This window comes from Oncorhynchus tshawytscha, linkage group LG16 (genome assembly GCF_018296145.1).
Source record: "Oncorhynchus tshawytscha isolate Ot180627B linkage group LG16, Otsh_v2.0, whole genome shotgun sequence".
In the NCBI taxonomy this organism is placed as follows: Eukaryota; Metazoa; Chordata; class Actinopteri; order Salmoniformes; family Salmonidae; genus Oncorhynchus; species Oncorhynchus tshawytscha.
Window position 1 is genome coordinate 2,416,821 of NC_056444.1, and position 26,926 is coordinate 2,443,746.

The following is a 26,926-nucleotide window of genomic DNA, read 5'->3' on the forward strand; positions in this document are numbered from 1 at the left end:
CTTCCCCCTATACGTATCTACCTCCATCACTCCAGTATCCCTGTCTCCTTCCCCCTATACATATCTACTACCTCCATCACTCCAGAATCCCTGTCTCCTTCCTCCTACACATATCTACCTCCATCACTCCAGTATCCCTGTACATTGTTAATATGGTACTGACCCTGTATATAGTCACCTTCCCCCTATACATATCTACCTCCATCACTCCAGTATCCCTGTACATTGTTAATATGGTACTGACCCTGTATATAGTCACCTTCCCCCTATACATATCTACCTCCATCACTCCAGTATCCCTGTACATTGTTAATATGGTACTGACCCTGTATATAGTCACCTTCCCCCTATACATATCTACCTCCATCACTCCAGTATCCCTGTACATTGTTAATATGGTACTGACCCTGTATATAGTCACCTTCCCCCTATACATAGTTGATTTGATGAAGTTGATGATTTGATGAAGTTTTGAAATGTTTACGTTGAAATGATGCTGAACTAGTGGAGGCAGTACTCCTGTTGTCTTGGTGCTGATTAACTCAGTGGTTCTCTAGCGGTTTTAGTAAACTGTCGTGACCCCATGTCAGATAACTGTAATTGGCTTTGTGGACTTTTCACAGGACAGATTTTGCTCTCCGGTTTTGTGATGAAACAAATAATTTACTCTGCCACTGTGTCTTCTTATTGTCTCGGCCTTTATATATTATATATATTACAGTCAAAAGGCATATTAACTAACAGGTTATACAGCTAAACAACGTAATGTTTATCAAACAAATATATATTTTTCTGGCTTTCCCAGTGATTTTTACCCACTCACTGCTACTGGGTCTGACTGACTAAGGAGGGAGGGGAAAGGGGAGAGAGGGAGAGATTGTGTGTGTGTGTGTGTGTGTGTGTGTGTGTGTGTGTGTGTGTGTGTGTGGGTGGTGTGTGTGTGTGTGTGTGTGTGTGTGTGTGTGTGTGTGTGTGTGTGTGTGTGTGTGTGTGTGTGTGTGTGTGTGTGTGTGTGGGTGTGTGTGTGTGGGTGTGTGTGTGTGTGTGTGTGTGTGCTGTTCTATGAGACTGAAGACTCTATATTAATATTAGATTACTTCAACATCAGAGACTTTGGTAAACCCTCCTCAGATGGGTCAGGGAAAAGAGCCCTACCAACGTTTTTCACATCTCGTCCCCTGATCAACTGAATCCATGGTATTGATGGTACCCACTCTCTCTCCGTGTGCCAGTCAGTGGGCTGCATCTCCCGGTACCATGATCCACAAGAAGACATGTACAGAGTACATCAGATTATATATACTAGTGGAGGTCAGGCTCCAGTAAGAGCTGTGTATCAATCTGTACTCCACCTGCACTATCTCAGACTGCCAGATGGAATGATTCACCCTGCCAGGTAGGAGGATTCACCCTGCCAGATGGAAGGATTCAGACTGCCAGATACAAGGATTCAGCCTGCCAGATAAAATGATTCAGCCTGCGAGATAGACAGATTCACACTGCCAGATGGAATGATTCAGCCTCCCAGATGGAATGATTCACCCTGCCAGATGGAATGATTCACCCTGCCAGATGGAAGGATTCAGCCTCCCAGATGGAATGATTCAGCCTGCCATATGGAAGGATTCACCCTGCCAGATGGGAAGATTCAGCCTGCCAGATGGAATGATTCACCCTGCCAGATGGAATTATTCACCCTGCCAGATGGATGGATTCAGCCTGCCAGATGGAAGGATTCAACCTGCCAGATGGAAGGATTTACCCTGCCAGATGGAATGATTCACCCTGCCAGATGGAAGGATTCAGCATGCCAAATGGAAAGATTCAGCCTGCCAGATGGAAGGATTCACCCTGCCAGATGGAAGGATTCAGCCTCCCAGATGGAATGATTCAGCCTGCCAGATGGAAGGATTCACCCTGCCAGGTGGAAGGATTCAGCCTCCCAGATGGAATGATTCACCCTGCCAGATGGAATGATTCAGCCTGCCAGATGGAATGATTCACCCTGCCAGAGGGAAGGATTCAGCCTGCCAGATGGAAGGATTCAGCCTGCCAGGTGGAAGGCCTGAAAGCAGGCTGATGCTACTTCTCAAATGGCACTCTATTCCCCTATGGTGCCCTACTTTAAACCAGAGCCATATAATCGTAGTGCCCTACTTTAAACCAGAGCCATATAGTCGTAGTGCCCTACTTTTAACCAGAGCCATATGGTCGTAGTGCCCTACTTTTAACCAGAGCCATATGGTCATAGTGCCCTACTTTTAAGCAGAGCCATATGGTCGTAGTGCCCTACTTTTAACCAGAGCCATATGGTCGTAGTGCCCTACTTTTAACCAGAGCCATATGGTCGTAGTGCCCTACTTTTAACCAGAGCCATATGGTCGTAGTGCCCTACTTTTAACCAGAGCCATATGGTCGTAGTGCCCTACTTTTAACCAGAGCCATATGGTCGTAGTGCCCTACTTTTAACCAGAGCCATATGGTCGTAGTGCCCTACTTTTAACCAGAGCCATATGGTCGTAGTGCCCTACTTTTAACCAGAGCCATATGGTCGTAGTGCACTACTTTTAACCAGAGCCATATAGTCGTAGTGCCCTACTTTTAACCAGAGCCATATAATCGCAGTGCCCTACTTTAAACCAGAGCCATATAGTCGTAGTGCCCTACTTTTAACCAGAGCCATATGGTCGTAGTGCCCTACTTTTAACCAGAGCCATATGGTCGTAGTGCCCTACTTTTAAGCAGAGCCATATGGTCGTAGTGCCCTATAAAGGGAATAGGATGCCATAGGGGAGGCAGCCTGAGCATCCCACGGCCACTGAGCTTGTCTTGGCCAGGCAGACACTACATACATTGGGTGATTCTAGCGGGGACAGAGCTTGTTGACTTGGCGGATACCAAACCGCGTGTAGTTATACAAGTCTGTTTGAGTCAGTTAGCCAAGAATACCAAGCACTAAAGATACTAATGTCATTCTGATTCCCAAATCAAATGCAGGATGTCTGGGCAGAGGCTGAGACTGAGACAGGCAACCCTGTTGTAAGGAGTGCTTACTTTAGCAGGAGCCCAGCCAGCGAGTCAAGGCTCTTGCTCATTGAAGTATAAAAGTGTACCTAGACGGCTCTGTCCTGTTTGCCACAGGGGAACATTTGGCGCGGGAGGCCCTTCTTACAGGAAGAGTTTACAGCAGACCACTGTTGTCTGTCTGAGTCCAGCCGGTTTGAGAGGGGAGCGCCGCATACCTCTCCTTCTGTGGGCTGTTCCTTCCTACGGACATTCTCCCCTGTTTGCTCTGTCTGACTTGGACCAGAAACTCATCATACAAAATTGCTCATGTTTAAAACTCTCTCTTTCTCTCCCTCCGTCTCTCTTTATCTCTCCTTGGTCTTTGTCTCTCTTCTACCCGACAGACAAACAGTAAAACACAGTGGATGGGATCATCAAGCACCGCTGTGTTTGTGTTTCTTCACAGAGAAGTCAACTCTGATGACTTTAGATTGAGGTCTCTGAAATGTTCAGCTAAACAGGGATATCCTGCTAGTCATCTATTAAACAGGGATATCCTGCTAGTCATCTATTGAACAGGGATATCCTGCTAGTCATCTATTGAACAGGGATATCCTGCTAGTCATCTATTGAACAGGGATATCCTGCTAGTCATCTATTGAACAGGGATATCCTGCTAGTCATCTATTAAACAGGGATATCCTGCTAGTCATCTATTAAACAGGGATATCCTGCTAGTCATCTATTAAACAGAGATATCCTGCTAGACATCTATTAAACAGGGATATCCTGCTAGTCATCTATTAAACAGGGATATCCTGCTAGACCCTACTACATTATAACCTGTAGACTGAGGAACAAGTCATTCACCACATCTGCCACGTTTCCGTGATGCCAAGGCTGAAGTCATAAAACCATGGGAGGAATTAGACAGAGATTCCCAGAAGTTAGTGGAAATTCCAGAATTGTTGGGCAGTGATGTTAGCTCTCGATGCTTCTGTTCTCCAGGATTTACGAGGAAGTCTATTACAGGGTGTCTTTGGGAGTGTTTTAAAACCAGGAAGTTTATTACAGGGTGTCTTTGGGAGTGTTTTAAAACCAGGAAGTTTATTACAGGGTGTCTTTGGGAGTGTTTTAAAACCAGGAAGTTTATTACAGGGTGTCTTTGGGAGTGTTTTAAAACCAGGAAGTTTATTACAGGGTGTCTTTGGGAGTGTTTTAAAGCCAGGAAGTTTATTACAGGGTGTCTTTGGGAGTGTTTTAAAACCAGGAAGTTTATTACAGGGTGTCTTTGGGAGTGTTTTAATGTGTCCTCCTCTCCATGCATATGGGCTTTAGCCAGCTCTGTCGAGTCAAGGGCCTAGACCTCTGTCCTCCTATCTACAGTCGTTGATCCACCCCCCTGGCTTTCTGCCTGGCTGGCTGACTGTCTGTCGTGTGTTTGCTTAGAGGGGTCGCTCCGAATGAGATTTGAGGCAAGAAACCTCCATTGATGGACCAGATACACAAACCAACTCTATTCCTCCCAGATTGCAGAAACACTTGTACTCCCTACTCCTGGGGTGTGAAGCTCCACTAGTGTAGGAAGTCAAAGTTGTCTCTGTTATCTGGGAGGAATAGAGGTGGTGTGTGTCTGGGCCCTGGGGTGTATGTAGGATACTTACCCAGTCGGTGTGTGTCTGGGCCCTGGGGTGTATGTAGGATACTTACCCAGTCGGTGTGTGTCTGGGCCCTGGGGTGTATGTAGGATACTTACCCAGTCGGTGTGTGTCTGGGCCCTGGGGTGTATGTAGGATACTTACCCAGTCGGTGTGTGTCTGGGCCCTGGGGTGTATGTAGGATACTTACCCAGTCGGTGTGTGTCTGGGCCCTGGGGTGTAGGTAGGATACTTACCCAGTTGGTGTGTGTCTGGGCCCTGGGGTGTATGTAGGATACTTACCCAGTTGGTGTGTGTCTGGGCCCAGGGGTGTATGTGGGATACTTACCCAGTCGGTGTGTGTCTGGGCCCTGGGGTGTATGTAGGATACTTACCCAGTCGGTGTGTGTCTGGGCCCTGGGATGTATGTAGGATACTTACCCAGTCGGTGTGTCTGGGCCCTGGGGTGTATGTAGGATACTTACCCAGTTGGTGTGTGTCTGGGCCCTGGGGTGTATGTAGGATACTTACCCAGTTGGTGTGTGTCTGGGCCCTGGGGTGTATGTAGGATACTTACCCTGTTGGTGTGTGTCTGGGCCCTGGGGTGTATGTAGAATACTTACCCAGTCGGTGTGTGTCTGGGCCCTGGGGTGTATGTAGAATACTTACCCAGTTGGTGTGTGTCTCGGCCCTGGGGTGTAGGTAGGATACTTACCCAGTTGGTGTGTGTCTGGGCCCTGGGGTGTATGTAAAATACTTACCCAGTCGGTGTGTGTCTGGGCCCTGGGGTGTAGGTAGGATACTTACCCAGTCGGTGTGTGTCTGGGCCCTGGGGTGTATGTAGAATACTTACCCAGTTGGTGTGCTTGTTGGAATGCACTCTGTGGCTGACTGGTTTATGGCATGGTGAGGGAGGTCAAACCCAGGTCACAGTGATTTAGTCTTGTACTTCAGAGTCCTGGGTTGGTACCCTATTCCCTATATAGTGCACTACTTTAGACCAGGGCCCTATAGAACCCTATTCCCTATATCGTGCACTACTTTAGACCAGGGCCCTATAGAACCCTTTTCCCTATATAGTGCACTACTTTAGACCAGGGCCCTATAGAACCCTATTCCCTATATAGTGCACTACTTTAGAACAGGGCCCTATAGAACCCTATTCCCTCTATAGTGCACTACTTTAGATCAGGGCCCTATAGAACCCTTTTCCCTATATAGTGCACTACTTTAGACCAGGACCCTATAGAACCCTATTCCCTATATAGTGCACTACTTTAGACCAGGGCCCTATAGAACCCTTTTCCCTATATAGTGCACTACTTTAGACCAGGGCCCTATAGAACCCTATTCCCTATATAGTGCACTACTTTAGACCAGGGCCCTATAGAACCCTATTCCCTATATAGTGCACTACTTTTGACCAGGGCCCTATAGAACCCTTTTCCCTTTATAGTGCACTACTTTAGACCAGGGCCCTATAGAACCCTATTCCCTATATAGTGCACTACTTTAGACCAGGGTTTATGAGGGCTCTGGTCCACAGGGTGTCATATCAGACACACCATGTTGTTTTGTCTTGGAGAGTGGAGTACACCAAACCCCCATGGCACACACCAGATCAGACCATTGTGTAATATCCAGACTGATCCTGTCCAGGGATCCCTTCCTCTACTGGGAGGAGGATGATGATGTCACCTTCCCTGTTAAACAGTGAAACACACTCTCTCTGCCGTGCGTCTGTGGAGCCATGAAGGGAGCCAGGATAATGGGGCGCTCCACGCTGCCCATAAAGACACCTCTTAGTAAAAATAGGATCTTTGTCTAGATCTAGGTTCTGTTTTATGGATTACAGTGAATGTTCAGACAGACAGGAATTCCCCCTGTTTCCTTTCCCTCTGATAATAATAGCAGTTGGCAGTGTGTTGACAGACAGGGCGTCTTTACAGACAGACATGGGGTCTTTACAGACAGACAGGGCGTCTTTACAGACAGACATGGGGTCTTTACAGGCAGACAGGGGTCTATACAGACAGACAGGGGTCTATACAGACAGACAGGGGTCTATACGGACAGATAGGGGTCTTTTCAGACAGACAGGGGTCTATACAGACAGACAGGGGTCTATACAGACAGACAGGGTTCTATACAGACAGACAGTGGTCTTTACAGACAGACAGGGGTCTATACAGACAGACAGGGGTCTTTACAGACAGACAGGGGTCTTTACAGACAGACAGGGGTCTATACAGACAGACAGGGGTCTTTACAGACAGACAGGGGTCTATACAGACAGACAGGGGTCTTTTCAGACAGACAGGGGTCTTGTTATTGATGGACTACTGATGGAGTGTGATTCCCATGCCTTCTTCCCCCAGGTGTACAACAAGACAAACCAGCATAGATAAAACCTCCTAATATGATTGATAGTTGTGTCTCTGAAAGGAGTAAGTGGTCCTAGTGTACTACCGTGTTGGTAATGTGGACTAAGAAACTGCGGTACCGTGAGCAGGACTCTACTGTACCTTTGGGATACAGTGAAAAACAGAACATGTAGGAACTCTCGTTTTACAGTCAAAGCGGCTGTTCTCTCACACTGATTGCTAATGACTTTCACAGATGTGGGAAAAATCCCACTCTCCCCCTCCTCTCTCTCCATCCCCCAACCCCCAGTCACTCCATCCCCCAACTCCCCCGTCACTCCATCCCCCAACTCCCCGTCACTCCATCCCCCAACTCCCCCGTCACTCCATCCCCAACTCCCCGTCACTCCATCCCCCAACTCCCCGTCACTCCATCCCCCAACTCCCCGTCTCTCCATTCCCCTCTACCCCGTCACTCCATCCCCCAACTCCCCGTCACTCCATCCCCCAACTCCCCGTCACTCCATCCCCCAACTCCCCGTCACTCCATTCCCTCTACCCCGTCACTCCATCCCCCAACTCCCCCGTCACTCCATCCCCCAACTCCCCGTCACTCCATCCCCCAACTCCCCGTCACTCCATCCCCCAACTCCCCCGTCACTCCATTCCCCTCTACCCCGTCACTCCATCCCCCAACTCCCCGTCACTCCATCCCCCAACTCCCCGTCACTCCATCCCCCAACTCCCCGTCACTCCATCCCTACAACATCCCCGTTACTCCATCCCCCCGTCACTCCATCCCTCCAACTCCCCGTCACTCCATTCCCCTCTACCCCGTCACTCCATCCCCCAACTCCCCATCACTCCATCCCCCAACTCCCCTTTCACTCCACCCCCAACTCCCCTTTCACTCCACCCCCAACTCCCCGTCACTCCATCCCCCAACTCCCCGTCACTCCATCCCCCAACTCCCCCGTCACTCCATCCCCCAACTCCCCGTCACTCCATCCTCCAACTCCCCGTCACTCCATCCCCCAACTCCCCGTCACTCCATCCCCCAACTCCCCCGTCACTCCATCCCCCAACTCCCCCATCACTCCATCCATACAACATCCCCGTTACTCCATCCCCCGTCACTCCATCCCTCCAACTCCCCGTCACTCCATCCCCCAACTCCCCCATCACTCCATCCCCCAACTCCCCTTTCACTCCACCCCCCAACTCCCCGTCACTCCATCCCCCAACTCCCCCGTCACTCCATCCCCCAACTCCCCGTCACTCCATCCCCTCCTCTCTCTCCATCCCCCAACTCCCCCGTCACTCCATCCCCCAACTCCCCAGTCACTCCATCCCTCCAACTCCCCCATCACTCCATCCCCCAACTCCCCCATCACTCCATCCCCCAACTCCCCCAGTCACTCCATCCCTCCAACTCCCCGTCACTCCATCCCACTCCTCTCTCTCCATTCCCCTCTCCCTCCAACTCCCCGTCACTCCATCCCTCCAACTCCCCCATCACTCCATCCCCCAACTCCCCCATCACTCCATCCCCCAACTCCCCCATCACTCCATCCCTACAACTCCCCGTCACTCCATTCCCCAACTCCCCCGTCACTCCATCCCGCAAATCCCCGTCACTCCATTCCCCAACTCCCCCGTCACTCCATCCCCCAACTCCCCCATCACTCCATCCCCCAACTCCCCCGTCACTCCATCCCCCAACTCCCCGTCACTCCATCCCCCAACTCCCCGTCACTCCATCCCCCAACTCCCCGTCACTCCATCCCCCAACTCTCCTTAATTTATCTAGCCAGGACATGAACAGACTAGACAGCCAGACAACAGACTAGACAGCCAGACATCAGACTAGACAGCCAGACATCAGACTAGACAGCCAGATAGTAGACTAGACAGCCAGACAGCAGACAAGACAGCCAGACAGCAAACCAGACAGCCAGACAGCAGACCAGACAGCCAGACAGGAGACCAGACAGTAGACCAGACAGCCAGACAAAACAGGAGACCAGACAGCAAACCAGACAGTGGACCAGACAGCAGACTAGACAGCAGACCAGACAGCAGACTAGACAGCCAGACAGCAGACCAGACAGCCAGACAGCAGACCAGATAGCCAGACAGCAGACTAGACAGCCAGACAGCAGACCGGACAGCTAGACAGCAGACCAGATAGCCAGACAGCAGACTAGACAGCAGACCAGACAGGAGACCAGACAGCCAGACAAAACACCAGACAGACAGACAACAGACCAGACAGCAGACTAGACAGCCAGACAGCAGACCAGACAGGAGACCAGACAGCAGACCAGACAGGAGACCAGACAGCCAGACAGCAGACCAGACAGCCAGACAGCAGAATAGACAGCCAGACAGCAGACTAGATGGCCAGACAGCAGACTAGACAGCCAGACAGCAGACTAGACAGCAGAATAGACAGCCAGACAGCAGACAAGACAGCCAGACAACAGGCTAGACAGCCCCTTCGTCCCCATCTCCCTCTGTGGAGCTGGAGCTTTGTCTGGGGCTGGAGCTGGAGCTTTGTCTGTGGCTGGAGCTGGAGCTTTGTCTGTGGCTGGAGCTGGAGCTTTGTCTGAGGCTGGAACTGGAGCTTTGTCTGAGGCTGGAACTGGAGCTTTGTCTGAGGCTGGAACTGGAGCTTTGTCTGAGGCTGGAACTGGAGCTTTGTCTGAGGTTGGAGCTGGAGCTTTGTCTGAGGCTGGAGCTTTGTCTGAGGCTGGAACTGGAGCTTTGTCTGAGGCTGGAACTGGAGCTTTGTCTGAGGCTGGAACTGGAGCTTTGTCTGAGGCTGGAGCTTTGTCTGAGGCTGGAGCTTTGGCTGGGGCTGGAGCTGGAGCTTTGTCTGGGGCTGGAGCTGGAGCTTTGTCTGAGGCTGGAGCTCTGTCTGGAGCTGAGATGTTGTTTTGTGAAGTTTATCCTGCTCTTTGCTGGCTGTCTCTTTGGCTGGCTGCTGGCTGTCTAACTGGCTGGTTGTTCGTAAGACTCTCTGGCTGGCTCTCTGGCTGGCTGACTGACTGGCTGTCTCTCTGGCTTGCTGGATGGATGGCTGACTGGCTGGCTTACTAGCTGGCTGTTTTGCTGGCTGGCTGGTTGGCTGGCTGGCTGATTGCCTGGCTAACTGACTGACTCGCTGACTGTCTGACTAGCTGTCACCGGAGACCCCTGGCTTAGTTATGGGGAGACAGATCTTCATCCCGTTATGGACCAGCATGTGTTAGAGCAGAGCTGGAAGCGCCATTTGAATGGTCACAGCCCCACTGCAGGGTAAACCAGACTAGACCAGGTTGAGGGAATGGCTGAGTAATACTGACAGGAAATAGAGGGAAATTAACACCAATGAGGCTGTGATGGAGCTTTGGGAGGGCAGGAGGAGATTCCATTATCACTTTAATATTTCAGAGCATATGGAGAGTGCTGAAAACTGAGTTTGCATTCCCAGGAACTGAATACTGAATCCACATGGAGTGGGGTTGAAGGCTGAATCCACATGAAGTGGGGCTGAAGACTGAATCCACGTGGAGTGGTGCTGAAGACTGAATCCACATGAAGTGGGGCTGAAGACTGAATCCACGTGGAGTGGTGCTGAAGATTGAATCCACATGGAGTGGTGCTGAAGACTGAATCTGAGTGGGGCTGAAGACTGAATCTGAGTGGGGCTGAAGACTGAATCTACATGGAGTGGTGCTGAAGACTGAATCTGAGTGGTGCTATTCAACCATATAGGTGTCTTTCAGTTTGTTTTACTGGCTGCGCTTTGGTCTGTCTGGCATTTCCTGGAGGGTATTAGCCAGCTAAACTAACAGTACAGTTATTAAGCCAACATGGCAGATTGAGATAGACACAGGAAGTGGGTAGGAACATACGATTTGCTCCTTGTGAACTAGATCCAGGGATCCCAAATGCTCCTAAATGCTCCTAAATATTTTGCTGTGCAACCTGGAATTTTTAATTCGGGACCACCAGCGCTCCACAAAAATCCCCCATATATGATATTTGTTTAGGCTTCGCTGTGTCTGTTTCCAAGGTGAGAAAAAAACTGAGTGCAGATTTGTGACTGTCACGGCCATTACCCCAGAGAAAACGTCCCAAAACTTTTAAAACGCTATTACCAGTGCGACATTTTATTCCTTCACTATAAAAAAAATATTAATTGGCTTAGTCAGTATTATCCCAAAACATCTCAGATTTTCACAAAAATGCAGGTTTCTGATTTAACTTCAATATTTTACTACCTTACTTCATTTTTATGTGTTTAAAAATCATCAAATGTAAATAAAATGTGTTGTATTTACTAAATATTCGTAATATTTACTCTCAACTTAAGAATTTTACCATTTTGAATTTTACCATTTTGCAACGTCTTTCCATGTGGTTCGGTTTTGAGAGAATTGTGGGTAAAACTTTTTTTTTTACTTTGATACTTTGACACTATTTTATATGCATGTTTGAAGAAAGACAATCATATTTCTATATTCATGTTAAGCAGTTTGTTTTTGCTATGAGGTATAATGGATCCTGATGAACAGATACTAAAAACATTTGACAAATTGATGTTAAAAAATGAAACGACCCATTCCCACCTTAAACAAAATAATGTGCACAACCCATAATGCTTAGAGACACATGCAGCATCGTACAAAGCATGCAGTCCTACCTCCACTAAACAGGATGTTGCTGGCACTGTAATTGAGGAGGATGGGCACGTGGGAATGGCTAGAGGCGAACAAGTGAAAAGGTATCAACAACATCAAACACATGGTTTCCATGTGTGGTTAGTTTGTTGCTTGTCCAATAAGAGCTTGACTTACTGTGGTTTTACAAAACCTAGCAATCGATTTCTACTTCCTGTAATAAAAATGTTACCCAGTGAGGGTACCATTAGTGTGTTTTAGAAAGTTGTGCAACACACTTCCTGTGGTGGAATCAATTGAGCTTAGATGGACGTGTTTCCCAACAGTTAGATGGAGGTATCAGTTAGATGGAGGTATCAGTTAGATGGAGGTATCAGTTAGATGGAGGTATTTCCCTACAGTTGGATGGAGGTATTAGTTAGATGGAGGTGTTTCCTACAGTTAGATGGAGGTATTTCCTACAGTTAGATGGAGGTATCAGTTAGATGGAGGTGTTTCCCTACAGTTAGATGGAGGTATCAGTTAGATGGAGGTGTTTCCTACAGTTAGATGGATGTATCAGTTGGATGGAGGTGTTTCCTACAGTTAGATGGAGGTATCAGTTAGATGGAGGTATCAGTTAGATGGAGGTGTTTCCCTACAGTTAGATGGAGGTATCAGTTAGATTGTAACGGTTTTCTAGTGGTGATGAAAGAGAGTCGGACCAAACTGCAGCGTGTCGATTGCGATCCATGTTTAATATAACAAAAAAACACGAACTTACAAAAAACAATAAACGAAACCGAAACAGCCTATCTGGTGCAAACTAACAACGAGTACACATAGGACACTAAGGACAATCACCCACGACAAACTCAAAGAATATGGCTGCCTAAATATGGTTCCCAATCAGAGACAACGATAAGCATCTGCCTCTGATTGAGAACCACTCCAGACAGCCATAGACTTTGCTAGACAACCCACTAAGCTACAATCCCAATACCACCACCAAAACCCCAAGACAAACACACCACAATTACAAAAACCCCATGCCACACCCTGGCCTGACCAAATACATAAAGATGAACACAAAATACTTTGACCAGGGCGTGACAGAACCCCCCTAAGGTGCGGACTCCCGAACGCACCTCAAAACAATAGGGAGGGTCCGGGTGGGCGTCTGTCCATGGTGGCGGCTCCGGCGCGGGACGTGGACCCCACTCCTTTAATGTCTTAGTCCCCTCTCCCTTCGTCCCTGGATAGTCCACCCTCGCCGCCGACCATGGCCTAGTAGTCCTCACCCAGAACCCCACTGGACTGAGGAGCAGATCGGGACTGAAGGACAGCTCGGGACCGAGGCAGCTCGGGACTGAGGGGAAGCTCGGGAGTGAGAGAAAGCTCAGGAGTGAGAGAAAGCTCAGGAGTGAGAGGAAGCTCAGGAGTGAGAGGAAGCTCAGGAGTGAGAGGAAGCTCAGGAGTGAGAGGAAGCTCAGGAGTGAGAGGAAGCTCAGGAGTGAGAGGAAGCTCAGGAGTGAGAGGAAGCTCAGGCCGGTAAATAGATCTACCAGCTCCTGGCTGGCTGGTGGTCTCAGCAGATCCTGGCTGACTGGCAGATCCTGGCTGACTGGCAGATCCTGGCTGACTGGCAGATCTGGAAGAGTCTGGTTGACTGGCAGATCTGGAAGAGTCTGGTTGACTGGCAGATCTGGAAGAGTCTGGTTGACTGGCAGATCTGGAAGAGTCTGGCTGACTGGCAGATCTGGAAGAGTCTGGCTGACTGGCAGATCTGGAAGAGTCTGGTTGACTGGCAGATCTGGAAGAGTCTGGCTGACTGGCAGATCTGGCGGCGCTGGGCAGACTGGCAGATCTGGCGGCGCTGGGCAGACTGGCGGCGCTGGGCAGACTGGCGATGCTGGGCAGACTGGCGGCGCTGGGCAGACTGGCGGCGCTGGGCAGACTGGCGGCGCTGGGCAGACTGACGACGCTGGGCAGACTGGCGGCGCTGGGCAGACTGGCGGTGCTGGGCAGACTGGCGGTGCTGGGCAGACTGGCGACGCTGGGCAGACTGGCGACGCTGGGCAGACTGGCGACGCTGGGCAGACTGGCGACGCTGGACAGACTGGCGGCGCTGGGCAGACTGGGGGCACTGGCGGCGCTGGGCAGACTGGCGGCACTAGCTGCCCCATATAGGCTGACAGCTCTGGCGGCTTCTTACAGACTGACCGCTCTGGTGGCTCCGTGCTGACTGGCAGCTCCTTGCAGACTGGCAGCTCCTTACAGACTGACAGCTCCGTGCAGACTGACAGCTCCGTGCAGACTGACAGCTCCGTGCAGACTGACAGCTCCTTGCAGACTGACAGCTCCTTGCAGACTGACAGCTCCTTGCAGACTGGCTGCTCCATGCAGACTGGCTGCTCTATGCAGACTGACATCTCTGGCTGCTTCATGCAGACTGACAGCTCTGGCTGCTCCATGTAGACTTGCTGCTTCATGCAGACTGGCAGCTCGGGCTGCTTCATGTAGACTGACAGCTCTGGCTGCTCCATGTAGACTGACTGCTTCATGCAGACTGGCAGCTCGGGCTGCTTCATGTAGACTGACAGCTCTGGCTGCTCCATGCGGACTGACAGCTCTGGCTGCTCCATGCGGACTGACAGCTCTGGCTGCTCCATGCGGACTGACAGCTCTGGCTGCTCCATGCGGACTGACAGCTCTGGCTGCTCCATGCGGACTGACAGCTCTGGCTGCTCCATGCAGACTGACAGCTCTGGCTGCTCCATGTAGACTGGCTGCTTCATGCAGACTGGCAGCGCGGGCTGCTTCATGTAGACTGACAGCTCTGGCTGCTTCATGCAGACTGGCAGCTCTGGCTGCGCTGAACAGGCGGGAGACTCCGGCAGCGCTGGAGATGAGGAAAGCTCCGACAGCGCTAGATAGGCGGGAGACTTCGGCAGCGCAGGAGAGGAGAAAGGCTCCGACAGCGCTGGAGAGGCGAGGCGCACTGTAGGCCTGATGCGTGGTGCTGGTACTGGTGGTACTGGACCGAGGACACGCACAGGAAGCCTGGTGCGGGGAGCTGCTACCGGAGGGCTGGGGTGTGGAGGTGGTACTGGATAGACCGGACCGTGCAGGCGCACTGGAGCTCTTGAGCACCGAGCCTGCCCAACCTTACCTGGTTGAATGCTCCCGGTTGCCCTGCCAGTGCGGCGAGGTGGAATAGCCTGCACTGGGCTATGCAGGCGAACCGGAGACACCGAGCGCAAGGCTGGTGCCATGTAAGCCGGCCCAAGGAGACGCACTGGGGACCAGATGCGTAGAGCCGGCTTCATGGCATTTGGCTCGACGCTCAATCTAGCCCGGCCGATACGCGGAGCTGGAATATACCGAACCGGGCTGTGCACCCGCACTGGAGACACCGTGCGCTCCACAGCATAACACGGTGCCTGCCCGGTCTCTCCAGCCCCCGGTAAGCACAGGGAGTTTGCGCAGGTCTCCTACCTGGCATAGCCATACTCCCTGTAAGCCCCCCAAGAAATTTTTGGGGCTGACTCTCGGGCTTCCATCCGCTCTGCCGTGCTAGCTCCTCATAATGCCGCCTCTCTGCTTTTGCTGCCTCCAGCTCGGCTTTGGGGCGACAATAATCTCCAGGCTCATTCCAGGGTCCTTTACCGTCCAATTCCTCCTCCCATGTCCATAACTCCAGGTGGTGCAACCTCTCCCACTGTAGCTGCTGCTGCTCCTGCTGCTGCTGCCTCTGTTGCCTCTTCTCCTGTTGCTCCTTTGGGCGGCTACACTCCCCTGGTTTAGCCCAGGGTCCTCTCCCGTCGAAGATCTCCTCCCATGACCAGAAATCCTTGGTGAGCATCTCCTGCCTGTTGACACGCCGCTTGGTCCGTTGGTGGTGGGTGATTCTGTAACGGTTTTCTAGTGGTGATGAAAGAGAGTCGGACCAAACTGCAGCGTGTCGATTGCGATCCATGTTTAATATAACAAAAAAACACGAACTTACAAAAAACAATAAACGAAACCGAAACAGCCTATCTGGTGCAAACTAACAACGAGTACACATAGGACACTAAGGACAATCACCCACGACAAACTCAAAGAATATGGCTGCCTAAATATGGTTCCCAATCAGAGACAACGATAAGCATCTGCCTCTGATTGAGAACCACTCCAGACAGCCATAGACTTTGCTAGACAACCCACTAAGCTACAATCCCAATACCACCACCAAAACCCCAAGACAAACACACCACAATTACAAAAACCCCATGCCACACCCTGGCCTGACCAAATACATAAAGATGAACACAAAATACTTTGACCAGGGCGTGACATAGATGGAGGTATCAGTTAGATGGAGGTGTTTTCTACAGTTAGATGGAGGTATTTCCCTACAGTTAGATGGAGGTATCAGTTAGATGGAGGTGTTTCCCTACAGTTAGATGGAGGTATCAGTTAGATGGAGGTATAGGTTAGATGGAGGTATCAGTTAGATGGAGGTATCAGTTAGATGCAGGTGTTTCCCTACAGTTAGATGGAGGTATCAGTTAGATGGAGGTATCAGTTAGATGGAAGTATCAGTTAGATGGAGGTGTTTCCCTACAGTTAGATAGAGGTATCAGTTAGATGGAGGTATCAGTTAGATGGAGGTATCAGTTAGATGGAGGTGTTTCCTACAGTTAAATGGAGGTGTTTCCCTACAGTTAGATGGAGGTATTTCCCTATAGTTAGATGGAGGTATCAGTTAGATGGAGGTAGCAGTTAGATGGAGGTAGAAGTTAGATGGAGGTGTTTCCTACAGTTAAATGGAGGTGTTTCCCTACAGTTAGATGGAGGTATTTCCCTATAGTTAGATGGAGGTATCAGTTAGATGGAGGTAGCAGTTAGATGGAGGTAGAAGTTAGATGGAGGTATCAGTTAGATAGAGGCATCAGTTAGATGTAGGTGTTTCCTACAGTTAGATGGAGGTATCAGTTAGATGGAGGTATCAGTTAGATGGATGTATCAGTTAGGTGGAGGTATCAGTTAGATGGAGGTATCAGTTAGGTGGAGGTGTTTCCTACAGTTAGATGGAGGTATCAGTTAGATGGAGGTATCAGTTAGATGGAGGTATCAGTGAGATGGAGTTGTTTCCTACAGTTAGATGGATTTATCAGTTAGATGGAGGTATCAGTTAGATGGAGGTGTTTCCTACAGTTAGATGGAGGTATCAGTTAGATGGAGGTGTTTCCCTACAGTTAGATGGAGGTATCAGTTAGATGGAGGTGTTTCCTACAGTTAGATGGAGGTATCAGTTAGATGGAGGTATCAGTTAGATGGAGGTGTTTCCTACAGTTAGGATGGAGGTATCTGTTAGATGGAGGTATCAGTTAGATGGAGGTATCAGTTAGATGGAGGTGTTTCCTACAGTTAGATGGAGGTATCAGTTAGATGGAGGTATCAGTGAGATGGAGTTGTTTCCTACAGTTAGATGGATTTATCAGTTAGATGGAGGTATCAGTTAGATGGAGGTGTTTCCCTACAGTTAGATGGAGGTATCAGTTAGATGGAGGTGTTTCCCTACAGTTAGATGGAGGTATCAGTTAGATGGAGGTGTTTCCCTACAGTTAGATGGAGGTATCAGTTAGATGGAGGTGTTTCCTACAGTTAGATGGAGGTATCAGTTAGATGGAGGTGTTTCCCTACAGTTAGATGGAGGTATCAGTTAGATGGAGGTGTTTCCCTACAGTTAGATGGAGGTATCAGTTAGATGGAGGTGTTTCCTACAGTTAGATGGAGGTATCAGTTAGAGGGAGGTATCAGTTAGATGGAGGTGTTTCCTTCAGTTAGATGGAGGTATCAGTTAGATGGAGGTGTTTCCTACAGTTAGATGGAGGTATCAGTTAGATGGAGGTGTTTCCTACAGTTAGATGGAGGTGTATCAGTTAGATGGAGGTATCAGTTAGATGGAGGTATCAGTTAGATGGAGGTGTTTCCTACAGTTAGATGGAGGTATCAGTTAGATTGAGGTATCAGTTAGATTTAGGTATCAGTTAGATGGAGGTATCAGTTAGATGGAGGTGTTTCCTACAGTTAGATGGAGGTATCAGTTAGATGGAGGTATCAGTTAGATTGAGGTATCAGTTAGATGGAGGTATCAGTTAGATGGAGGTGTTTCCTACAGTTAGATGGAGGTATCAGTTAGATGGAGGTATCAGTTAGATGGAGGTGTTTCCTACAGTTAGATGGAGGTATCAGTTAGATGGAGGTATCAGTTAGATGGAGGTATCAGTTAGATGGAGGTATCAGTTAGATGGAGTTGGCAGTTAGATGGAGGTGTTTCCTACAGTTAGATGGAGGTATCAGTTAGAGGGAGGTATCAGTTAGATGGAGGTGTTTCCTACAGTTAGATGGAGGTATCAGTTAGATGGAGGTATCAGTTAGATGGAGGTATCAGTTAGATGGAGGTGTTTCCTACAGTTAGGATGGAGGTATCAGTTAGATGGAGGTATCAGTTAGATGGAGGTGTTTCCTACAGTTAGATGGAGGTATCAGTTAGATGGAGGTATCAGTTAGATGGAGGTATCAGTTAGATGGAGGTGTTTCCTACAGTTAGATTGAGGTATCAGTTAGATGGAGGTATCAGTTAGATGGAGGTGTTTCCTACAGTTAGATGGAGGTATCAGTTAGATGGAGGTATCAGTTAGATGGAGTTGGCAGTTAGATGGAGGTGTTTCCTACAGTTAGATGGAGGTATCAGTTAGAGGGAGGTATCAGTTAGATGGAGGTGTTTCCTACACTTAGATGGAGGTATCAGTTAGATGGAGATATCAGTTAGATGGAGGTATCAGTTAGATGGAGGTGTTTCCTACAGTTAGATGGAGGTATCAGTTAGATGGAGGTGTTTCCTACAGTTAGATGGAGGTATCAGTTAGATGGAGGTATCAGTTAGATGGAGGTATCAGTTAGATGGAGGTGTTTCCTACAGTTAGATGGAGGTATCAGTTAGATGGAGGTATCAGTTAGATGGAGGTGTTTCCTACAGTTAGATGGAGTTATCAGTTAGATGGAGGTATCAGTTAGATGGAGGTATAAGTTAGATGGAGGTGTTTCCTACAGTTAGGATGGAGGTATCAGTTAGATGGAGGTATCAGTTAGATGGAGGTGTTTCCTACAGTTAGATGGAGGTATCAGTTAGATGGAGGTGTTTCCTACAGTTAGATGGAGGTATCAGTTAGATGGAGGTATCAGTTAGATGGAGGTGTTTCCTACAGTTAGATGGAGGTATCAGTTAGATGGAGGTATCAGTTAGATGGAGGTATCAGTTAGATGGAGGTGTTTCCTACAGTTAGATGGAGGTATCAGTTAGATGGAGGTATCAGTTAGATGGAGGTGTTTCCTACAGTTAGATGGAGGTGTTTCCTACAGTTAGATGGAAGTATCAGTTAGATGGAGGTATCAGTTAGATGGAGGTGTTTCCTACAGTTAGATGGAGGTATCAGTTAGATTGAGGTATCAGTTAGATTTAGGTATCAGTTAGATGGAGGTATCAGTTAGATGGAGGTATTTCCTACAGTTAGATGGAGGTATCAGTTAGATGGAGGTATCAGTTAGATGGAGTTGGCAGTTAGATGGATGTGTTTCCTACAGTTAGATGGAGGTATCAGTTAGAGGGAGGTATCAGTTAGATGGAGGTGTTTCCTACAGTTAGATGGAGGTATCAGTTAGATGGAGGTATCAGTTAGATGGAGGTGTTTCCTACAGTTAGATGGAGGTATAAGTTAGATGGAGGTATCAGTTAGATGGAGGTGTTTCCTACAGTTAGATGGAGGTGTTTCCTACAGTTAAACGGAGGTATCAGTTAGATGGAGGTGTTTCCTACTGTTAGATGGAGGTATCAGTTTGATGGAGGTATCAGTTAGATGGAGGTATCAGTTAGATGGAGGTGTTTCCCTACAGTTAGATGGAGGTATCAGTTAGATGGAGGTGTTTCCTACAGTTAGATGGAGGTATCAGTTAGATGAAGGTATCAGTTAGATGGAGGTATCAGTGAGATGGAGGTGTTTCCTACAGTTAGATGGAGGTATCAGTTAGATGGAGGTATAGTTAGATGGAGGTATCAGTTAGATGGAGGTGTTTCCTACAGTTAGATGGAGGTATCAGTTAGATGGAGGTGTTTCCCTACAGTTAGATGGAGGTATCAGTTAGATGCAGGTATCAGTTAGATGGAGGTGTTTCCTACAGTTAGGATGGAGGTATCTGTTAGATGGAGGTATCAGTTAGATGGAGGTATCAGTTAGATGGAGGTGTCAGTTAGATGGAGGTGTTTCCTACAGTTAGATGGAAGTATCAGTTAGATGGAGGTATCAGTTAGATGGAGATGTTTCCTACAGTTAGATGGAGGTATCAGTTAGATGGAGGTATCAGTTAGATGGAGGTGTTTCCTACAGTTAGATGGAAGTATCAGTTAGATGGAGGTATCAGTTAGATGGAGGTATCAGTTAGATGGAGGTGTTTCCTACAGTTAGATGGAGGTATCAGTTAGATGGAGGTATCAGTTAGATGGAGGTGTTTCCTACAGTTAGGATGGAGCTATCTGTTAGATGGAGGTATCAGTTAGATGGAGGTATCAGTTAGATGGAGGTGTTTCCCTACAGTGATATTAACGCAGTATTTGTCATTATAATGAATACACCCTCCTTCCACCCAGGGTATGTTTTCGTAACATTTCTCAGGGACTGTTCCCTCAAACAATCAGAGCTCAGCTCTTACCTCCCTCCCCCTCCTCTTCCCCCAGTTTGATTACTTGATCTCTTACTGGAGGTGTCTCTGGTCGCAGCCTCAACCCTAGCCCTAGCCCCAGCCCTCACACCCAGAGGAAATGTAAGTGCGACCGGGGTACTTGGAGCTCCAGAAACTCAGAGGTCTGGGTACTTCCTATCACCCCAATAATAAAATTACCTTGTCTGAAATATGCTTTAGTATACAAATTCCTCATGTTGTATGTAGCTGTTCTGTCCGTTCGATGTTAAGACGTGTCCTAGTGCTGCTAAGCCAGGCAGTCATCAATGTGTTGACATCGGTCTGTGGGTTGGTTAGGGTCATGCTGGGAGGAACGGGATACCCACTACTTTATAGGGATAAAATAACATGTCTATTTTGGTGCGAGTTGTTTCTTTAAATGTACGCCAGGCTTTGGAGCAATAAAATGGTTCCTTTATTTCCTTATCCAAACATTTCACTGTGGTAAGAATGCAGGCCTTCCTTACAATTGGGTAAACTGCCATCATGCCGGACATAGGACCAATAAAAGTGATGAATGTCTATTGGTTTAATTTGCCTGTATGATAATGATGATTACACACCTCTTGATCTGGTTTAATGTTTTGTTTTCCTTTCTTTCCAGAGAAGTTGTTGGTTCTCACCGTTGCCACACAGGAGACTGATGGTTATCGCCGCTTCATGCAGTCAGCCGACTATTTCAACTACACTGTCAAGGTAAGGACCGTGCACCGTCTCTCTCTCGTTTAGTTCTACCATGTACCGTCTCTCTCTCGTTTAGTTCTACCATGTACCGTCTCTCTCATTTAGTTCTACCATGCACCGTCTCTCTCTCCTTTAGTTTTACCATTCACCGTCTCTCTCTCGTTTAGTTCTACCATATACCGTCTCTCTCTCGTTTAGTTCTACCATGCACCGTCTCTCTCTCCTTTAGTTTTACCATTCACCGTCTCTCTCTCGTTTAGTTCTACCATGTACCATCTCTCTAATTTAGTTCTACCGTGCACCGTCTCACTCTCATTTAGTTTTACCATTCACCATCTCTCTCTCGTTTAGTTCTACCATGTACCGTATCTCTCGTTTAGTTTTACCATTCACCGTCTCTCTCTCGTTTAGTTCTACCATGTACCATCTCTCTAATTTAGTTCTACCGTGCACCGTCTCTCTCTCGTTTAGTTCTACCATGCACCGTCTCTCTCTCGTTTAGTTCTACCATGTACCGTCTCTCTCTCGTTTAGTTCTACCATGCACCGTCTCTCTCGTTTAGTTCTACCGTGCACCGTCTCTCTCTCGTTTAGTTCTACCATGCACCGTCTCTCTCTCGTTTAGTTCTACCGTGCACTGTCTCTCTCGTTTAGTTCTACCATGAACCGTCTCTCTCTCTCGTTTAGTTCTACCATGCACCGTCTCTCTCTCGTTTAGTTCTACCATGCACCATCTCTCTCTCGTTTAGTTCTACCATGCACCGTCTCTCTCTCGTTTAGTTCTACCATGCACCGTCTCTCTCTCGTTTAGTTCTACCGTGCACCGTCTCTCTCATTTAGTTATACCATGCACCGTCTCTCTCATTTAGTTCTACCATGCACCGTCTCTCTCTCGTTTAGTTCTACCATGCACCGTCTCTCTCTCGTTTAGTTCTACCATGTACCGTCTCTCTCTCGTTTAGTTCTACCATGTACCGTCTCTCTCTCGTTTAGTTCTACCATGCACCACCTCTCTCTCGTTTAGTTCTGCCATGCACCGTCTCTCTCTCGTTTAGTTCTACCGTGCACCGTCTCTCTCTCGTTTAGTTCTACCGTGCACCACCTCTCTCTCGTTTAGTTCTACCGTGCACCGTCTCTCTCTCATTTAGTTCTACCATGCACCGTCTCTCTCTCGTTTAGTTCTACCGTGCACCGCCTCTCTCTCGTTTAGTTCTACCGTGCACCGTCTCTCTCTCATTTAGTTCTACCATGCACCGTCTCTCTCTCATTTAGTTCTACCGTGCACCATCTCTCTCTCGTTTAGTTCTACCGTGCACCGTCTCTCTCTCGTTTAGTTCTACCGTGCACCGTCTCTCTCTCATTTAGTTCTACCGTGCACCATCTCTCTCTCGTTTAGTTCTACCGTGCACCGTCTCTCTCTCATTTAGTTCTACCGTGCACCGTGCACCGTCTCTCTCTCGTTTAGTTCTACCATGCACGTCTCTCTCTCGTTTAGTTCTACCGTGCAACGTCTCTCTCTTGTTTAGTTCCACCACATTGATTAGGCATTGTGCCTTTCTTTAAATATGCAAAACAGGATATTACCTACAAGACATATTTATTCTTGTAATTATTTTACTCCTGCTCAATGTCAACCTCAAATAATTAACTGATTGAACTATGAAATAAGAAGTAATAACCTTTCAGGGGAACCAGCCATAGACTTGAGGCTATGTGAAACTTGTTAGCTGTCATCAGAGGATTCCTGGGGCAAAGCCCTTGTAGAACTTTACTAAATCTGACTTTGCATAACATAAATGTTATTCAAACTCAGTTCTCTGTCAGGGCTCAGTTCTCCGTCAGGGCTCAGTCCTCCGTCAGGGCTCAGTCCTCAGTCAGGGCTCAGTCCTCAGTCAGGCCTCAGTCAGGGCTCAGTCAATCCTTAGTCGGCCCTCAGTCTTCAGTCAGGTATCAGTCCTCCAACCTCAGCCAGGCCTCAGTCCTCAGTCCTCAGTCCTCAGCCAGGCCTCAGTCCTCAGTCAGGGCTCAGTCAGTCCTTAGTCAGCCCTCTGTCTTCAGTCAGGTATCAGTCTTCAGTCAGGTATCAGTTCTCAATCCTCAGCCAGGCCTCAGTCCTCAGGCCTCAGTCCCCATCCTCAGCCAGGGCTCAGTCCTCAGCCAGTGCTAAGAGCATTGATGGAACCCACAGGGGTCCCTAACCCCTGATCTCTAACCCCTGACCCTGACATGTTCCCTGTCTCTCTGCCACAGGTCCTGGGCATGGGAGAGGAGTGGAGAGGTGGGGATGTGGGGCGCTCCATTGGAGGAGGACAGAAGGTGAGACTACTGAAGGAAGCCATGGAAGGACTGAGGGACCAAGAAGACCTGGTGGTGCTGTCTGTTGACAGGTAGGAGAATCGGCGACCGTAGGATGACCTGGACTGTACATCACACTACCGAGGGGCAGAGAGAATTCACTTATGTAATACTTACCAATGTATTACTTTAAGATTGAAATGCTTCAAATGTAGGCCCTCAGTTGGCTCAAAAAATTGTCTAAGACTCCAATCAATCAAGTCATAGACTGTTCTCTCTGCTACCGCACGGCAAGTGGCACCGGAACACCAAGTCTAGGACCAAAAGGCTCCTTACCAACTTCTACCCCCAAGCCATAAAACTGCTGAACAATTAATCAAATGTCTACCCGGACACTATTTATATTAACACCCCCCTTTGTTTTTACACTGCTACTCGCTGTTTATTATCTATGTACAATCACTTTACCTCTACCTACATGTACAAATGACCTCGACTAACCTGTATCCCTGCACATTGACTCGGTACCTGTAACCCCTGTATTTCATTGTATTTATTTAGTAAATATTCTCACCTCTTAAGGATCAGACCCTTTTTTTCAGTTTTCGAATATAACACATTAGATCTGATACAATATAATACAAAGAAAAAAACATGCGTATTTAAATTTTGTATTTTTTGTGCCCTCTCCTCAAACAATAGCATGCTATTCTTTCACTGTAACAGCTACTGTAAATTGGATAGTGAAGTTCGATAAAGAAGAATTGAAGCTTTCTGCCCATATCAGATATGTCTTTGTCCTGGGAAATGTTCACCAATCCCGTAGAGGTTAACTGTATTTCTTGTACTGCATTGTTGTTTCACGGAACATGTGACAAATAAAATTTGATTTGAAATGTCTAAATCACTAGTTAACTAAAGCAGTCAATTGGACCATGTTCATCTTACTCCTCATCATATGTAATATGCATGTATGCAATATGCATTGGTGCTTTGTGTTAGAATATTCAGTGCCTTGGATTCCTAGAAGAAGGGAATCTGCCTACTAAGGCTGTGGAGTCATTGAAAGGTTACGGTTTCTAGTTTCTCCGTATTGGACCCAGATGTCCCTTAAACAAATCCTAACCCCTCCTGCTGTGAGCCAACAGTGTGAATATTTACTGTCTGGCTCCTGTATGGATGATGGTAGGGGTCAAATCAAATCAAATCAAATTTTATTTGTCACATACACATGGTTAGCAGATGTTAATGCGAGTGTAGCGAAATGCTTGTGCTTCTAGTTCCGACAATGCAGTAATAACGAACAAGTAATCTAACTAACAATTCCAAAAAACTACTGTCTTATACACAGTGTAAGGGGATAAAGAATATGTACATAAGGATATATGAATGAGTGATGGTACAGAGCAGCATAGGCAAGATACAGTAGCTGATATCGAGTACAGTATATACATATGAGATGAGTATGTAAACCAAGTGGCATAGTTAAAGTGGCTAGTGATACATGTATTACATAAGGATGCAGTCGATGATATAGAGTACAGTATCTACGTATGCATATGAGATGAATAATGTAGGGTAAGTAACATTATATAAGGTAGCATTGTTTAAAGTGGCTAGTGATATATTTACATCATTTCCCATCAATTCCCATGATTAAAGTGGCTGGAGTAGAGTCAGTGTCATTGACAGTGTGTTGGCAGTAGCCACTCAATGTTAGTGGTGGCTGTTTAACAGTCTAATGGCCTTGAGATAGAAGCTGTTTTTCAGTGGTAGGGGTGGTAGGGGTAGTGTTATGGATGACTGGTAGGGGTGGTGTTATGGATGACTGGTAGGGGTAGTGTTATGGATGACTGGTAGGGGTGGTAGGGGTAGTGTTATGGATGACTGGTAGGGGTGGTAGGGGTGGTAGGGGTGGTGTTATGGATGACTGGTAGGGGTGGTAGGGGTGGTGTTATGGATGACTGGTAGGGGTAGTGTTATGGATGACTGATAGGGGTGGTAGGGGTAGTGTTATGGGATGACTGATAGGGGTGGTAGGGGTGGTGTTATGGATGACTGGTAGGGGTGGTAGGGGTGGTGTTATGGATGACTGATAGGGGTGGTAGGGGTAGTGTTATGGATGACTGGTAGGGGTGTTAGGGGTGGTGTTATGGATGACTGATAGGGGTGGTAGGGGTGGTGTTATGGATGACTGGTAGGGGTGGTAGGGGTAGTTTTATGGAAGACTGGTAGGGGTGGTAGGGGTGGTGTTATGGATGACTGATAGGGGTGGTAGGGGTGGTGTTATGGATGACTGATAGGGGTGGTAGGGGTGGTGTTATGGATGACTGGTAGGGGTGGTAGGGGTAGTGTTATGGATGACTGGTAGGGGTGGTAGGGGTGGTGTTATGGATGACTGATAGGGGTGGTAGGGGTGGTGTTATGGATGACTGGTAGGGGTGGTAGGGGTAGTGTTATGGATGACTGGTAGGGGTGGTAGGGGTGGTGTTATGGATGACTGGTAGGGGTGGTAGGGGTGGTGTTATGGATGACTGGTAGGGGTGGTGTTATGGATGACTTGTAGGGGTGGTGTTATGGATGACTGGTAGGGGTAGTGTTATGGATGACTGGTAGGTGGTGTTATGGATGACTGGTAGGGGTGGTAGGGGTGGTGTTATGGATGACTGGTAGGGGTGGTAGGGGTGGTGTTATGGATGACTGGTAGGGGTAGTGTTATGGATGACTGGTAGGGGTGGTAGGGGTGGTGTTATGGATGACTGGTAGGGGTGGTAGGGGTGGTGTTATGGATGACTGGTAGGGGTGGTAGGGGTGGTGTTATGGATGACTGGTAGGGGTGGTAGGGGTGGTGTTATGGATGACTGGTAGGGGTGGTAGGGGTGGTGTTATGGATGACTGGTAGGGGTGGTAGGGGTGGTGTTATGGATGACTGGTAGGGGTGGTAGGGGTGGTGTTATGGATGACTGGTAGGGGTGGTAGGGGTGGTGTTATGGATGACTGGTAGGGATGGTAGGGGTGGTGTTATGGATGACTGGTAAGGGTTGTAGGGGTGGTGTTATGGATGACTGGTAGGGGTGGTAGGGGTAGTGTTATGGATGACTGGTAGGGGTGGTGTTATGGATGACTGGTAGGGGTGGTAGGGGTGGTGTTATGGATGACTGGTAGGGGTGGTAGGGGTGGTGTTATGGATGACTGGTAGGGGTGGTAGGGGTGGTGTTATGGATGACTGGTAGGGGTGGTAGGGGTAGTGTCAGGATTACTGCCTGGCTCCTGCAGTGTTGTTATTGCCTGAGATCTCATTAAATGGGCACAAAGCTTCTCTGTAAGGTTTCTAGGATGGATAATTAACCCTTGCAAGGTGCTGATGCCTTGCCACTTACAACAGCATACATGAGAGAGTTTTGATTGTGGTTTTTCTTAGACTGTATGTGCTGCAGAAAGCCATCTAAGAGTCCAGATGCACGCATCCCATAGCCACGTTCATATTTTGGGAGGGTCAATTTAGTTAA

The 26,926-nt window shown here is 48.2% G+C and overlaps 1 protein-coding gene and 1 long non-coding RNA gene across 7 annotated transcripts in view; both read left to right on the forward strand.

Annotated features, from left to right (window-relative positions):
* Window positions 1–26,926, forward strand: part of plod2 (procollagen-lysine, 2-oxoglutarate 5-dioxygenase 2) — a 165,903-nt gene that overhangs the window by 23,184 nt on the left and 115,793 nt on the right. For both annotated transcript variants that reach the window (XM_042298679.1, XM_042298680.1), the window contains exons 2-3: window positions 21,044–21,135; window positions 23,373–23,509. In XM_042298679.1, coding sequence (XP_042154613.1) covers window positions 21,044–21,135; window positions 23,373–23,509 — 229 coding nt within the window. The remainder of the gene's footprint in view (window positions 1–21,043; window positions 21,136–23,372; window positions 23,510–26,926) is intronic.
* LOC121839583 lies at window positions 16,730–21,018 on the forward strand. 5 transcript variants are annotated; one of them, XR_006079014.1, is made up of 5 exons: window positions 16,730–16,905; window positions 18,653–18,709; window positions 18,785–18,841; window positions 18,996–19,468; window positions 20,058–21,018. It is a non-coding gene; the product is annotated as an uncharacterized LOC121839583 (long non-coding RNA). The 5 variants fall into 5 exon arrangements; XR_006079013.1 differs by lacking the exons at window positions 16,730–16,905; window positions 20,058–21,018 and adding an exon at window positions 19,549–19,569 and having other exon boundaries at window positions 18,549–18,709; window positions 18,996–19,388; window positions 19,429–19,468; XR_006079011.1 differs by lacking the exon at window positions 16,730–16,905 and having other exon boundaries at window positions 18,549–18,709.